The 15,809-nt window shown below is 41.2% G+C and overlaps 1 protein-coding gene across 3 annotated transcripts; it reads left to right on the top strand.

Annotated features, from left to right (window-relative positions):
- The first annotated feature begins 2,595 nt into the window (after positions 1 to 2,595).
- On the top strand, positions 2,596 to 7,127 carry socs3b (suppressor of cytokine signaling 3b). 3 transcript variants are annotated; one of them, XM_014007114.1, is made up of 3 exons: positions 2,723 to 2,812; positions 3,425 to 3,770; positions 4,895 to 7,127. In XM_014007114.1, the coding sequence occupies exons 2-3, from the start codon at positions 3,675 to 3,677 to the stop codon at positions 5,450 to 5,452; spliced, it is 654 nt and encodes a 217-aa protein (XP_013862568.1). In that variant the 5' UTR covers positions 2,723 to 2,812; positions 3,425 to 3,674; the 3' UTR covers positions 5,453 to 7,127. The 3 variants fall into 3 exon arrangements, with proteins under 3 accessions (XP_013862567.1, XP_013862568.1, XP_013862569.1); XM_014007115.1 differs by lacking the exon at positions 2,723 to 2,812 and adding an exon at positions 3,078 to 3,314; XM_014007113.1 differs by lacking the exon at positions 3,425 to 3,770 and having other exon boundaries at positions 2,596 to 2,812.
- Positions 7,128 to 15,809: the final 8,682 nt, after the last annotated feature.

The following is a 15,809-nucleotide window of genomic DNA, read 5'->3' as shown; positions in this document are numbered from 1 at the left end:
TTGGGTGGCCTAAATACAGATCTAAGTGGAACAGAGTTTTTGTCCATTCGAAGGCCCATCAGAGGATCCAAGATAGTTCCTTGATAATTTGACTCAAGGTGACCCCTACATTAGATAACTTTATTCATTTACTATCTTGTTTTTGCTGACAGATAAACCACAGACAATRTGTTCAAATTGGCTATTTGTTTAACAGCTTGTTCCAGTTCATTTGCATATTTAAGCAAATCATTTCAGGGAAACTGGGATGCAAAAAACACTGATATTCCACTGAACAAGCTTCACAGTTTTCTCTGTGATCTCTTCCCATTTTTTTTTTCATTTGCAAAACAAAGTTYAAGCAGAAGTTTAATCAGCTTTTGTTTTTTTTATTTCCAAACATAGACACACCTAATATTTGTATTTTTATATTTACTTTTTCAAAGGATTTAACAGAAGATGCATGTGTTTTTGTTATTTTTCAATCAGTAAAGCAAACTACCAAATTTTAGTTTGACAGTCAAACTGAGTCGTATGTGTTGCTAAAGATGCTTAGATGTGGCAGCCAATGAGATGCCAAAATTAATCAGTTGAAGATGCTCATCTAATAGCTTTTAACAGTGTCATTAGAACCCATCCACTGGTTTATAATATATTTTACTAACTGTTTAGGCAAACATAGACATGTGTAGAACATGAGTCTGAATGCTGCCAATTGGTGAAGGACATTGGTTTCATAATAAACTTCTTGCATGAGTTGACATACACATAAAGTTTTACAACACAGGTCTTTTCCTTGTAAAAAAAAAAAAAAACAGGCCAGGCAGGCCTTAAGCAGTAGTAATATCAGTTGCTCAAGAGCACTTACAGTAAGCCAGATGCTTCCTGGCACAACACAACAAACAGCCTCAGGGACTTTGTCTTCATGGATTTCACCGACTTATAAGATAGTGGAAAATATGTTTGCATCTTGAGGGGAAAAGTCAAAAGCAGATAAAAAGGCTGGATAAWTTTTTTTTGAAGATGTATTTTTTGCTTTAAAGGTAAGATGTTTATCTTCTGAAACTCAGTGGGTGGTGGGGGGTGGGTTTACTGTTTGGCAGCACCAATAACGGTGTTTGAATATGGTGTCAGCAAAAAGCAACGATTGATCACTTTAATGATTAATTCGATTTGACTTAATATATTTAAGTGTTTTCCTTAACTTCTTGTCGTAATTAAATCTCGTATTTATTTGGTAGCATTTGTGATTTTATGAGCATTAATGTTTTTTTTTTCTGTGCATGTTTGTTTGTCTGTACTTTACCCAAACATCTCATGAATGATTGAACAAACCAACGATAATCATCTAACTTCCCGCAAACAAAATAACAGGCGCAGACCCTTGTGACCCCAAATATTACTGGTTTACATATGCAAACTTTGCTTATAACTCTGTCGAACATGGTTATAATGACATACTTTTATTTATTTATGATATATTTATTTATTGCTATTATGGTTAGCAATTTATTTGCATTTAAACTGGTGTTTGTAAATCATCCAGAGGGGTCCTGACCCCAACTTTGGGAGCCACTGATCTAATCAATTAACTTTCAGATCATTAAGAAATCTTAGCTAAAATAAAAATAGTTTTGATCAATTTAAGGGAAATCAAGCTAAAATCCAGCGTGGTGGTAGCTGAGAGTGATACACAACCCACACTCTGGTGCTAACCAGTTATTTGAGATGTAACCTTAACAATAATTGAATCAATTGTTAGCAATATATCTCATAACCCACTTGAGAGATTTTATTTAAACTTTCATAAAGTAATTTGTAATCATCTACATATGAATAACTTTTAGAATCAATTGAATTTAAGATAATAATCATCATTATGCTAAAAATGTATCAGTGAATTTTAAATTTGGTGTGATAGTAGCTGAGCGTTGTCCGCAACACATAACTTGAGCAAAAACATTGCAATTGGAGTCAACTCTGTCTGTTAAAACATCTTATTAACTACTGTTAACATTCTCATATTGTGATTATTTAGTGTGCATTTAAAACAGGTTAAGATGACTGCCACGGATTCTGCACAAAAAAGCTATAAATCTTTGAATTTTGCAGATTGCACTAAAATTATGGAAGGTAGTAGCTGAGAGTGATTCACATACTGCAGGCAATAATCCAAGGAATGGCAGGCCTTTAATTCAAACACAGGGTTTGTTTTCCATGTATTGTTGTGTAAAAAAAAAAAAAAAAACTTAAACACCCATAAATATGAAACATTAACTGGATAAAAAAAGGTTGTGTTTATTGTGCCACACGCGGAGCCTTTTAATTTTTTTTTTCACCTTGTCGAGAAAGGGAACCCATCAGTACCAGGAAACCGCGCAGGCAAAGGTCACGACGATTATTTATTGGCCAGCTGCCAAAGCGCGAGCACGCCGGGCGCTTGTTCGCTGCGCGCGCGAGTGCGGGGGGAGCGCGTGCGTGTGTTTACTGGAAGAAGGTCTGAACGGGGGGGAGGCGGAGCCTTACGAACATTCGGCACAACCTCCTGTAACCTTCCTCCACACGGACGGAGCACACCGTCTCTCCCACCCCCGTCCCTCCCTCCTCCCTCCCCTCCTTTCACAAACACACACGGAATCTCTCCGGGCAGATGTCCGCCTGCATTCCTCCGCTCTGAAAACAAACACACTTATTTTTGGATACCTCATTTTCTTGTTGTGGGATTTTAATGCCTGACATAATCATCCAACTAGCACTACTTTCGGGTAGTTTGCGCAGCTTTTTCTTCTTCGGCGACGAGCGGCTGCGGCGCGGAGTGGAACAGATCCGCGAGGTAAGTTGTGTGTTAACACTGTCCGGTTCGTGACTAAAATTACAAAGCAAAAAATGGTTTTAAAACGACACATTGGTGTATGGGGGGGCTGTTTGTACGCACAAAACAGGAGCCCGATAAAAACGTAGCGACTTCCCGGCTAGCGGTTCGGTTCTGTCCTGTCCTCGAGCCGTAGTAGTAAAAGCAAACCAGACCGGACACCTTTTCAGTGAAACCGGAGAAAGGCCCCTTGAAGCAAGGAGTTTTTGTTTAAAACAGGGAGGAGGGAGGAAGGGGAAAAAAAGGAGTGCGGGGACTGTTTCACAGAGTGACCCCGATTCAGAAATCCCTTGTTGCGGTGCGCCGATCGAAGACAATTGAAAGCAATCAGGATCCAGTTGCTGTCTGGCTTCAGGCTCAGCGTGAGTACGCAGAGCCTTCATTTAAACTAAATATAACCTGCCCAGCTGCCCAGAGCTTCGCCGTGCATTTGTCACAGTCTCCATAGCTGCGTTTTACGTGGGTAAGCTGAGAGCTGCAGTGTGGCGGAGTGGTCATTTGTTAATGTCACTGCAGTGGTTGTTTCAGTGTTGGCATGTCATCCCTAATCTGTGCTTCTTTTTCTTCTTCCAGCTGTGTTTAGGTGCTCTCTCACAGCCCCTCTCTGGATGCATCGGACTCCCCCTCCCCGGGGCCCTGGACCCGGTGTGTGACCCCGTCTCCCTCGCCCCACTCCTCCTCTGCCTCCTCTCCCCGTGCTCCTCACTCCTCGCTGCCTGCCCACGAAGAGGATCCCATCCTGGGCCCCCTGCCCCTAAGCCACCGGGCGGAGGCAGGGGGCCATGGGGCCGTAACGACCCTCAACGGACGCAGGCCCCCCGCCATGAGCAGCGTGGCCCCTCCAGAGGGAAGGGTTCAGGGGACGAACTTCACCCCGCTTCACTACAAACCCTTCAGCTCGCATGAGCACTACCAGCAGGTCGGTCAGCTGCAGGGGTCCGCGTCTTTGGGCGCCTCCGATCACACCTCGAGCAAAATCCCGAGCACAGCATCGTAAAAGAAACGAAATGTTTTGCTTTATAAAGCAGCTTTCATTCAAACGAGATTATAGGAACAAAAGGAATTACGATGCTGAGCACAGTGACAGAGTCTGTAGCTGTGGTGCTCAAACATTTTCCCCGAGAGGGCCAAAATGAATATCTATCCAGGGCTGCGGGCCAAATGCGGTAATATAATACATGAAATACAAATACTTTTGTAAGTAAAGTCTTTTATTTTTAACGATTAAGCTGTGCAATGGCCCTCTTTAGTTTTAGTCTGCCAATGGCAGACTTTCTCCAAGTGCGCAGACTAAAACTAAAGAGGGCCATTGCATAGCGTAATCGTTAAAAAGAAAAGAAAAGTAGCAAAGGCTCATGGGACATTTCATAAATTGATAAAATATGAGTTTTTGTGGCCTTATAAAGCGTGCAAATCKACATGYGKGGTTAAATCTGATCTAAATATTTCTTGTTGTCATTTCATGTTTCATGTTTAATCCTAATAAATCAAAGATAAAGTCAGCACCATGAATGAAAACTACCTTCACTACAGCCCTTTTATATAGTCATTTGACCAATGGGAATACTGTGTTTCTACATAGGATAACAGGTTACAACCTTGTAACTCTGGCAACTGTTGGCGGGCCAAATTTGGCCTGCGGGCCCCACTTTGGGCTCCTCTGCGTTAGAGCTATCTTAGGTGCTGATTGGTTCTGTTGGACAGAATATCTCCCCTGTAGCTTGGTTATTATCCCAAGGTATCAGGTTGTGTCTCACTGGGCTGTGACGGCTGGAGACTAATTAATGACTCAAAATTGTGAGAAAACAGACAAATGCTCAGTTGCAGTCGCACTGAATGAATTGTGTGAAAAGCATAGGCAGTCTGGACTTATTTACAGGACATTGTTGGCATTAAATCGATTATTGTTATTTTTTTTTATTGTTTTTGTTGTTTTCCTTTAGATTATAATCCACACCTTTAGTCAACTGCATGTATTGTAGTGTAAATACTCAGCCTGACTCTTGCCGTATGATAATTGTASACTCTCCCTGCCTGTTTTAGGTGATGTGTGCTTTGCAGAAGCTCCAGGAGAGTGGCTTTTACTGGGGAGCCATTGGGGCTCGGGAGGCGAGCTCCATGCTGCGCTCCGAGCCTCCCGGCGCCTTCCTGGTCCGGGACTCGTCCGACCACCACCACTTCTTCACCTTGTCCGTGCAGACAGCCCGGGGAACGAAGAACGTCCGCATCCACAGYGAGGGAGGTGGCTTCTTCCTGGAGCCAGACCCTCAGAAGTCCCAGGAGCCTCCTCAGTTCGACTGYGTGCTGAAACTCATCGCCCATTACATGGGGAAAGGGATGGATACGGGAAGGACGAGGGACGGGGCGAGCGGAGACAATCCGGGAGATGCAAAAAAGAAGGGACGCACCGTTTACCTGATCCACACGGGCAAAGAGAAAATCCCCCTGGAGCTGCGAAAGCCCCTGCTGAGCTCGCTCTCGTCCCTGCAGCACATGTGCAGGAGGACGTTGAACAACGGGGGCCACGGGGCGCTGGGGCAAACCGAACAACTCCCACAGACACTGAAAGACTTCTTGGAGAAGTACGACGCTCCTATATGACTGACCGGAACCGCAGAGGTTCTACTACACGTGCCGCGCGCCTGGAGGGGCACGCCAGTTCTCAGCGTGAACGTTTTGCGCCGCCAGAAACTGACCAGACTGAGCCTTAGATGCTAATATAAGGTCATTTTTTTTAAAACCCCATTGTGGCTAGAATCAGTCAATTTCAGAGCTTTTTACTCACAGATGGACTCTAAAGGTCCTGGTTTTGTGATTTGGGTAACCAACGATTACCTCGTCCATCCTGCCTTGGAGAAGCTAATGCAAAGTGGCAGATAGAACCAGAGGCTTCCTCATGACTGAGTCAGACGCAGAGCAGTGTCTCGTAGATTAACCTGGTTGATGTAAACAGTGCAAGTAAAGGCTTTTGTGTTTGAGAAGCAACACTTTTGACATTTACAACACTGAATCACTGGACAGGGAGAGAGAGGCAGATGACAAAAGAGGCTGGGAAATAGCTGCAGAGGGGGGGAAAAAATGCAAAATCCAAATCAGGAGGCCCAGCGTGCAGTATTTGTTTGTCTGAGCGTGTGTTGTGGTCGTGCACATATTTCCATCGCTGTTTCCCGCAAATGTTGAGAGGAGTGGGCTGGCCAGGCACGCTAGCTCCACACACACTCATGCAGGTAAAGGCCCACATGAAGGGTTTGTTACAGTGGGACCAAAAAAAAAAAACACAGTCATTACAAAGCATTTCTCGATCTCCCGTTTGTTTTGTTTTCCCTGTCCTCCATGATCCTGCCCTTTGAGCCATAGTTTGGCGTGGGACCAATCCAAAACGTTTGTCCAGGTAATCTCACTGGGAATTGGTCATTTTAATCCCAGAGACTTGAATACAGAGCGAAAAGATAATTGGAGGGAAAGAGAGGAGCAGGAAGTGGGTTTAGGAAAGATAAATGTAAGAGAACAAACAAAACATGGATTTAACTGGCGGATGGAGTTCAACAGGTTGCCGCTCCTGTAAACATACCAGCCGATGCGACAAGTCTTAATCCTGTGGCCAATTATTCCTCCTAACTCAAATGTCCCGGCGTGCCTGAGTCAGCTCTCCCTTCWGGGCTTCCTTACATCACTCTCGGGAGGAAAAACGCTGTTATATCAACTATTGTTTCTTTCCCATCAATGCCTCCAGAAAAAGATCATTTTGTCAGTCTGAAGGGAACAAAAGACTTCCCATAAGTGATTCAGTGGAGAGAGAGAGAGGGAAAAAAAGAAGCCTTTCGTAGAACAAATTGCAAGACTCGGCTCTAACCCAGATTATGTTCAACTTGTGTTTTTGCCCTGTGCTCTTACTCACCTGTGATCCATATTGGAGCTTTTTTTTWAACATCAAGAAGCATTTTGTTGAGTTTTATCTAGCCACGATGACGCACATGTTGTCTTTTGTGTCGTTTTGGTTCAGAACTGGGTCTTGCTCTCTTACCGACACCAAGTTCTTAACGTGCGCTGCACCAGCAGCAGACCACATGTTTGTGAATCATTTTGTCTTTTATAAAGACTCTCTTGCAAAAGGCTGGCCACAAAGTCTGGCGAAATACAAGCTGTAATACCTGAAATGACGGAAAAAAAAAAGAAGCATTACATTATAAATGAAAAAAGGAACGTTGCACATATTTATATTTCTAAGATATTTCAAGTAATTTATATTAAAGAGCACTATTTTTACAAAAGCCAATCACGTGCCCTGCGTATTACTTCACTGTTTGTCTCTCTCTGCTTTTCCCTTCTCTCCCTCTTGAGTCAATATTGACTGGGTAACTTACTGTAATGTGTTATAAAGCGCTCTGTATTTCAGCGATTCCTGGCTTCACAACAAGATTATTTGCTCTCAGAAGGGATTTCCTCCTCGGACAAAGCAGTGTTTTATACAGTCGGCGCGCCGCCGAGGAAGAGGAGCAGCGCTGGACGTCGCGGGTGAATTTCCATAGGAGTGTTTGGAGAAGGTGGACGCAACGCGCCGTGACAAAGAGACTCCCTGAAACAACAGAGCGCGCGTGAACTCCCCGTCGCGCACACGCAGTCCACGCAAAACCTTTGACACGCCAGTGGCTGCGCGAGAAAGCTCAGTTTGGGCTGGACTTAACTGGAAAAGGAATGCAGCCGGGTTTTATACATCCTGCCTGACGGTTTGAGAGAGGATGGTGTCCTCTGGGAACTGTGTGTGTGTGTGTGTTTGTGTGTGTGAGGTCAGGAAGGTGAAAGCAGACACGTGGATGAGATTTATGACGGTTTGTGGTTTCAGTGTGAAGCCAGGGTTGAGAGTAAGTGGTTGGTCAAGAGAGATTGCTGTTGGTAAAATTAAGCAGGAGGTGAGTTTCTCTGTTTTTTTTCTTTACCCCCACCTTTCTCCACACACATATATATACACACACACACACACACACACACACACGGTTCCCATTCCCTGCATACCTTGTGCTCTGTCTGAGGCTGGCTTCCAGGAAAGAGGCACTTTAATTGAGTTGAGTTTTTACGGCTTGCCTGGTGTTAGTGTGCGTATGAGAAGGAGCGAATGAGGTGTCTTTGTGTGCGATAAAGGATGGAGCTCTGATGGGAAAACTCATCACCTTTCATTTCCAGAGATTTAAATTAGGATCGTCCTTTAATAAATGGCAGCGTCATAGTTGTGTGGTTAAACCTTTAAAGGAGAAAAAAAACCAGGATCTAAAATGTGAATAAGTTCTGCAAGTGACTTTTTTTTCTGCGCTTACCTCAGTTCAGGTAATTGCAGTCATTCAGTTCCCATTTTGCTTTGACACCCATGAATGAGACTGTGTGTTTGTTTGAGAGGGAAAACTGAGCCAACTTGAGTTAAAAGACAAAACAGAACGGCCTTCTTCCCAAAAACCCAACCAGAACAATCCAGTTTTACACACAAACACATTGTCTAAATAAGCTAGCTCAGCTCACCATGACTCATTTTATGTTCCCCATAGTTGCCTGGTGAGTGGAGCTGGAATATTTTGTCCGTATATCCTCGGCTCCTCTTGTGAATCTCACACGCTCTCGCACAAAGTCTTTCCACCATGATTCATGTTTTTTTTTCGGGTTATGACTTGCTGTGTCCAGCTCAACTGCTGTCAACAGCCAAGCACAACACAGCTGGCTCCCGAACAAACCCAGCTCAATTCTGACTTTTCCTCTTTTCATTTCCAAGAACCAAAACATTCGACGCTGACGTTTTTGGGCATCGCCCCTCACAGCTTTAACTGTATGTTTTAAAACGGGCACTGAGAAAGAACAGATCAAAATCTTAAGTCTTTTTCTTGTGTGATTTATTGTTTAAATTCTGATTCAAAATTTCCACTCTAATGATCCTGTTTCTCTTTATTCTTTGTCTTTTTTTGTACTTTTTTGGACAAGTAGTTTTGCAAACTTTCTGCAGTTTTAACCAAACAAATGTCAAAATGTTCAGCTCATGCAGGACATTATGACTTATGCTTATTTGTAATTACATTTTTAAAGCTACTTCTTTGAAATGTCCTTTAGCATACTTGTATTTTTGTCTTCTAATGCTACTTAGAGCTTTTAGCTAATATGTTGCTACTTTTARCTTTAAGCTAATATTTTGCTACTTTTACTTCTCCATGTGTTGGTCACTTTTATTTTTAGACAGCATTTAGCCACTTTTTACTAATATTTTATGCTCATATGTTTAGCTTTTTTCTAGTTATACCCTTTTTTTTTTTAGCTTTTTTTCAACCTTTAGCTTGTATTGCTTACTTAAAATAGAATTTTGCTTCTTTGAACTCTTAGCTCGAAGTGGCTACTTTGAACTTTTTGCTTGCATTTCTTTTTACTCTCACTGAACATTTTAAATTTAACTTTGTTAGCCTTTTTTTTACAACTTTTAGCTACTGTTTAGCATCTTTCAGCTTCTAGTGTTTTCCTCCTTTTAGCTTCAGCTTCTTTTATCGTTTCAACAACTCAGTTGCAGCTTCTTCAGCGATTTTCCCCCTGCACTCATTCAGCATTCACAGCGTGCATTTTTTGCAGAAAATGCAATTTCCCCAGTTAAATTTCTGAGCTGCTGCCAAAGTCAGCCACCTTGAAAGGTGGAAAGAACATTAAGAGGTTAAGGAAAATGCCTCCCAACTGGCAACCTCTTGCGGCCTTCCAGGAAGGGCCTCCAGTTTGCTGATGATTCCTTCCAGGAAGGCTCTCTGCCGCTTGATTGGCTCTTATGGGAAATTTCGTTCGGTCGGCCCGTCGGCTCATGCATTGTCACAGCCGCTTCTGATAAAGCCGGACCAGCTTCCAGGAAACCCGAGATTTTACCCCTCCGGCATTCCATCATTCCTTCACCGTCAGAGCACACTGACAGAGGGAACGCGAGGCAACAGAAGGGAGTATAACACGGATCGATAAAAACCATATGGGAAGCGCACAGACTCAGATGTCACATGTGTCCAAACCTGTATAGACGTACGCAGCCCTGACATGTAGTAACCAGCTTGTGGTGACACATGAAAAAACACACTGAGTCAAACCGTTCTTCACGGACTACTCATCAGACCCCCCTTATCCTTACAAACACACACACACACACACACTCCCTAAAGCACCGAAATGAGTAACCTCGTTTTAACGCAGATTTGGTTTTCCCATAACACCTGGATCGCCTGACAATTGGGCGTAGCTCATACTGGCAGGAAGGTTAAATAAAATTAAAAGGCTTAGCTTCTTCTCAACAGGACTGCACATCACCCGCCGCCTTATAAGTCAGAGTTTTGAACTAATGATGAGAAGAGAATATTTGTTTTAGAGTATACGCTCTGAATGGGTCTCAGCTGCTACCGTATGAAATTTTAGCTGACGTTTTATTTTACTTTACATTTTGCCAGCATTCAGCACGAACATGGCACACTGCAGTGTGCTTAAAATGTAAAAAATGTTTGCGCGCAGCAGCTGCGAGACGTGTTATCAGCCCAGGTGGGTTGTTTTATCGAAAAGGGATTTTAAATGTGTTTCTTTTTTTTTCTGTTTCTGTTGTCCCTTCATAGCTGGGTCTACTCTTTACGTCTCTGTCAAACAGGTTACCTTGTAGCCATCTTTTGTCTTGTCCTCTTTGTGGTGTATTATGGGTAAWAAAAAAACCTTAATTAAAAGAATTGCTGTGAATATGACAGGACTTTTAACACAGTGGAACGGTAATCAGTGCTGCACATTTGAAACAATCACCTTTCCTTAAATATTTTTAATTACGTAATAGGAAATCTTTATATATTATCATATTGAGTTTAATTTTATAGTTGTCCATCTGTCTATCCGTTTTCTTCTGCTTATCCGGGGTCGGGTCGCGGGGGCAGCAGCCTAAGCAAAGAGACCCAGACTTCCCTCTCTCCAGCCACTTGGGCCAGCTCGTCCAGAGGAATCCCAAGGCGTTCCCAGACCAACCGATAGTCCATCCAGTGTGTCCTGGGTGTCTCCTAAATTCGAACTAAAATCGAACTGCTCGTTTTAAATCAATACTGTTACTTTTAATACATAAGTACAAAACACATCAGATACTTTTAGACTTTTACTCAAGTAATATACATAAAGGAGACTTTAACTTTTACCAAAGTAATGTTTTGGTAAGATACTTGTACTTTTACTCAAGTATCACTTTGTGGTACTTTATACAACACTGGCATCATGTGAGGTTGTGATTTTTTGGCAAGCCAGCAGTGACGCAGGAAGCCAGGCCTAACGACGTAGGTAAAAATGTCTGCAAAAAATCAGTTTTATACGCCCCTTTTTCACATCTAAAACATCTTTAAACGTGCAAAGCCCTGAAGAGCGGTAAGGTTTTAACCTTTTATTTTTTTTCTAGTTTACTGTTCTTCTCTGTCCTATTTCATTTTTTGTATATATGAAAAAAAAGCAAGGCTCTGCCCATAATTTTCTCATCCACTCATCCAATAACATGAACCATTGCATCAGAGATCGACTGGGCTGCAAAGAGATTGCTTTTTTCTTTGGGTGAAAATCAAATTCTTCTGCACTCATAGTTATTTTTTGGCTTCTTTACTCGTCCAGTTATTAATTTTGATGTCTTTTAATTCCAACAAAGCAAACATTATGCACAATACTTTAGTCTGAAACAAGTGAAGAGCTACATTTTTATTACATTGCAGTAAAAATGTATGACATTGACCCATTATGTAAAAATGTTTTGTGGAAGTTAACAGATTTGCTGCTTTCCAAGGCTTGGAGGCATCAGTGGTGGCTGCTACACAAGTCCACAGGCATGTTTTAGTTAAAAACAAATGGCTATATAATCAGTTTTACTTGTTGAATGTGCATACACCTGAGTTAATAACTATAAATGTCTGCTTTTACATTTCGAGGTGTTGGTGGGCAGCGCAGATTAGTTGTCGTTCCTCCAGATTCTGATGGTTACAGTGGGATGGAAAATTGTACACTGTACATACAGTAGCTCCTTTACAGGAACAATTTGAAMCTTCTCCWCCACCACCTGAYGCAAAAGAGTTGGAAAACATGCCCAAAGCTCCAMGCACCACCTGCCCAAAGATGGCTCCACTTCAAGCTCTTCCATTTCACATCAAGAGCTGCAAGGAGGAGATGATTGATCTGGACATCTCCTCTGAGGATGTGTGTCAGATGCTGGATATAAGCATTAAAGTGTTGACTGTAATTAAACAGTTAACTGATAAATTTAAGGACCAGATGCCTCCATGGAGCACAGAATATCAGGTGGAGATGGTAAGATTTTTTTTTGTTTGTTTGAATTTATCATATAATTTTCTGTGATGTRCATTCTGTATTACTACTGTAGACTGCTGAGTGTCCAGTGTGCAGAGGTATATTCAACACTGATATCACTGAGACCCATGCATCGGACTGTGGAATACGGTATCAGAAATGGAAAAATATTTTTAATAACATTTACATTTAGGCAGTGATTCTTCCATATGTGTKTTCTAACTTTTGTTACTGCAGATCTTCAGACCAAGAAGGGAGCATCTCAAATGAAACGAGTAATTACTTTCAAAAACTCTCCTAATTACACGCAGATGAACGAATCTCCTTTTTTTTTCTGAAACGTTCAATGATAAGAATAATGTATTTTAATTATTTTCTTCAATACTTTTTTTTAAATATTTCACCAGGTTCCATAATGCATCCTTTTGCCATGGTTGAATAATTATTTATATTTTGTAATTGAACTTTTTAATATTTATTGTGTGTGACACAATTTTGTTGCTCAGAAGAAGAAATCTTGAACTGGCTCAGCTGCCAAGTGGACGACAGCAGCACATCTTCCCTCTGCGTGTCAAGAGTTGACGTCTGCAGCAGAGGAAAGCAACAGCGGTAACGCCAGAAGAATTCCCGTCCAAACTGCAGACTGAAGGTTTCTTTTTTTGGGGAATCTGGCATTGACACAGGTGCTCTAAGTGAAGAGTTTCTAACAGGTACAGTTACACCACCTCAATAGATTTTTTTAATGACACTGGAACACTTTATCAAACACTTTTTTTATGTTCTTAATTATTCTTAATGTACAACAAATCATGCAAATTCTTAATTATTATTATTTTTTTGTATGCACAGACAAGATTGCTGAGATTGAAGACAGATTATTTGTGGGTGGTGCTGACAAGATGGGATGCCTTAACAGCCTGGATATTAATTTCTTTATGTACATCAAGCTGTATTTTTAAAAATAAAATACATTTAATAAATACACAATTATCTTAATTACTTCTTTATTTATTTTCTTGATGTTTAGAATGTCAATGTCCATTTTATTTATGAAGCACTTTTAAAAACAGCTAACAGCTKCACAACAGCAATCCACAACTATCACAAAAACACAACATTTGCTAAAAATGCATAATAAATTGCAACCAACAATAGTAAGAACAGATAAAATACAATGCCAGGCCTTACTTTAATTAAATGCCATTGAAAAAAGTTACTTTTAAGAAGCACTTTGAAGTTTTCCAACCTATGAGCTAGGGTTGGGAATAATCGTAKCGTGTGCAATTAATCGTCAGAAAAACATTAATCGATTATTTTTTGGCACTTGACGATTAATACGATGAATGCCACCAGGCAGAATCCGCTCGCTGCTCCTCTCTGTTTCAAATATGATGAACATAAAAAAAGTTCTGTAATTTATTTATCTATCATCACAATTTAAAATTCGATGTGTAGCTTGAAGTCTGTCATTTTGACACAATTCGGAACAGATTTTTATGAAGAGCAAATCTTTCCCACTACATTGGTCATGTGACCAGGACATAAAGGTGTCCAGGGACTCCAGGGGATTAATCGTCAWATTAATCGTTATCGGCTAAATACAACAATTAATTGTGATTAATTTTTTTGCCAATATTGCCCAACCCTACTATGWGCAGATCTAATATGAAAGTTGTTCCACAGACTGGGAGCAGACACAGCGAAAGCACGATCACCTCTACTCCTAAATCTGGATCTTGACCTCCTAGACGAAGAATGAGCATGCAAAARAACTTGAAGATAGGTTGGAGCAAGGCCATTTAAAACTTTAAAAACTAACAATTAMATCTTAAAATCAATTCCATAAGATACAGGTAGCCAATGAAGCCAACACAGGTGTTATATGCTCATGTTTCCATGTCAAACGTCGGGCTGCAGCGTTTTGAATGGAGACAATGAGTTACAGTAGTCCAAACGTGTTGTGATGAAAGCATGAATGATTTTCTCAAAATCTCTAAAACAAAAACAGGACTTCACCTTGGCTAAAAGACGTAAATAAAAAATGCCTGACCTGACATCTGAATTCACTTGCTTATCCAGTTTCAAACAGCTGTCAACGACAACACCRAGATTTCTTACAGCTGTCTGACAGGAAAGCTCAAATGCCAAATGATTTACAGTAACAAGCGTGGACTCTGACCCAGCCCTCTGAAGCTCTCAGGTGTCAGTGAATCCCCACAGCAGAACTGCTCAGTCTCAGCTGCTTAGCACATACACGGTCAGGAAGTGTTTTGTTTTTGGCTCACGAATCTAGAATTTGAACATTTTATCGGATAAAAAAATAAACATTTTGTGTTTGTTGTGTAATCTGCCTGTGTTAAATGTCGCAAGTGGAGGTTTAGAAATATCCTCTGGGTTACCAGCTCAGAAATCTGACTTCTTGTGACATTTTCTTTGATTGTTCTTGGTTCAGGAATCAGAAACTTTGACTTTGTTGCCATCTGTTGCAGCATAAAGCTGTGGTAATAGTCAAAAGCTTACTGGAAGGAAAAAATGTGTTGAAAAAAAAAAAGGGGAGGGATGATGTAAAGAAAGAAGAAGAAGCAGGAAAAAATGAAGTAAAGAAAGGAAAGTAGAAAAAAAGGAAGTGAAAAGTCAGAACGTAAACATCAGCAAAGGAATGTGACCAATTTGTCAGCAAAGTGGACGTCATTCAGGTTTGAAAACGTTTTGACCTGATTGTTTTTGCTTTAATTAATTTATGTTACATTTGGTGATTTAAGTTTAAGAATAAGTTAAATTACATTAAAATCCCTTTGACATCCATAAATTCATCCATTATTGTCCCAGAGTTGGGCAACAGCTTGATCAGGGAGGTCCTGACATGACTTTCCAAAACCCTCTCTTCCAGCTTTTCCAGGAGGATTTCAAGGTGTTTCATAAGCAAACGAAAAAGAAAAAAAAAACTAGTATCACCAGCGTTTCCAGTTCAATCAAACATCTCCATCTTCAACTGCTTGGTCGGGTCATCGAGGCAACAGGTCCAGGAGAGAAACGTCCCACAGCGACACTTTCAGTCACAGAGAGGATGCATGAGCAGCACGATGGATCAGTGGTTAGTTAGCACTGATGCCTCATGGCAAGACGGTCCCGGTTCTCATCCCTGGTTCGAACTCGAGGTCTATTTGTGCAGAGTTTGCATGTTCTCCTCATGCTTGTGTGGGTTTTCTCTGGGTTCTACGATTTTCTCCCACAGACCAAAAACATGCTTGTTGGGTTGCCTTCAGGCCCAGGCTGAGGTGGTCAGAGTACCCAAAAGTTGAACGTTGTACTCAAGTAAGAGTAGCACAACTTCCAGCATATTTTTACTCAAGTAAAAGCATAACTTAGCCATTAAAGAAATTCTCAAGTAAGAGTAAAAAGTATTTCAGAAAGAGGCAACTTGACAACCGAGCAACTCGTCATAACATCTGAGTTAATATTTTCAAATGATGCCACTGACAAAAACTAGAAAGTTATGAGCAAATTCAGGTGTTTTTAAAGACTAAAAAACAATTACATAATTACAAAATAACAAATTCTAGCAGAGGAAACACTCTTACAAGTTAAAATTTTATCATTATGAAACAAATGACTCTCTCTCTCTCTCTCTCTCTCTCTCTCTCTCTCT

Source organism: Austrofundulus limnaeus, unplaced genomic scaffold (genome assembly GCF_001266775.1).
Source record: "Austrofundulus limnaeus strain Quisiro unplaced genomic scaffold, Austrofundulus_limnaeus-1.0 Scaffold39, whole genome shotgun sequence".
Lineage (NCBI taxonomy): Eukaryota > Metazoa > Chordata > Actinopteri > Cyprinodontiformes > Rivulidae > Austrofundulus > Austrofundulus limnaeus.
This window is presented reverse-complemented; position numbering and strand designations above follow the sequence as displayed.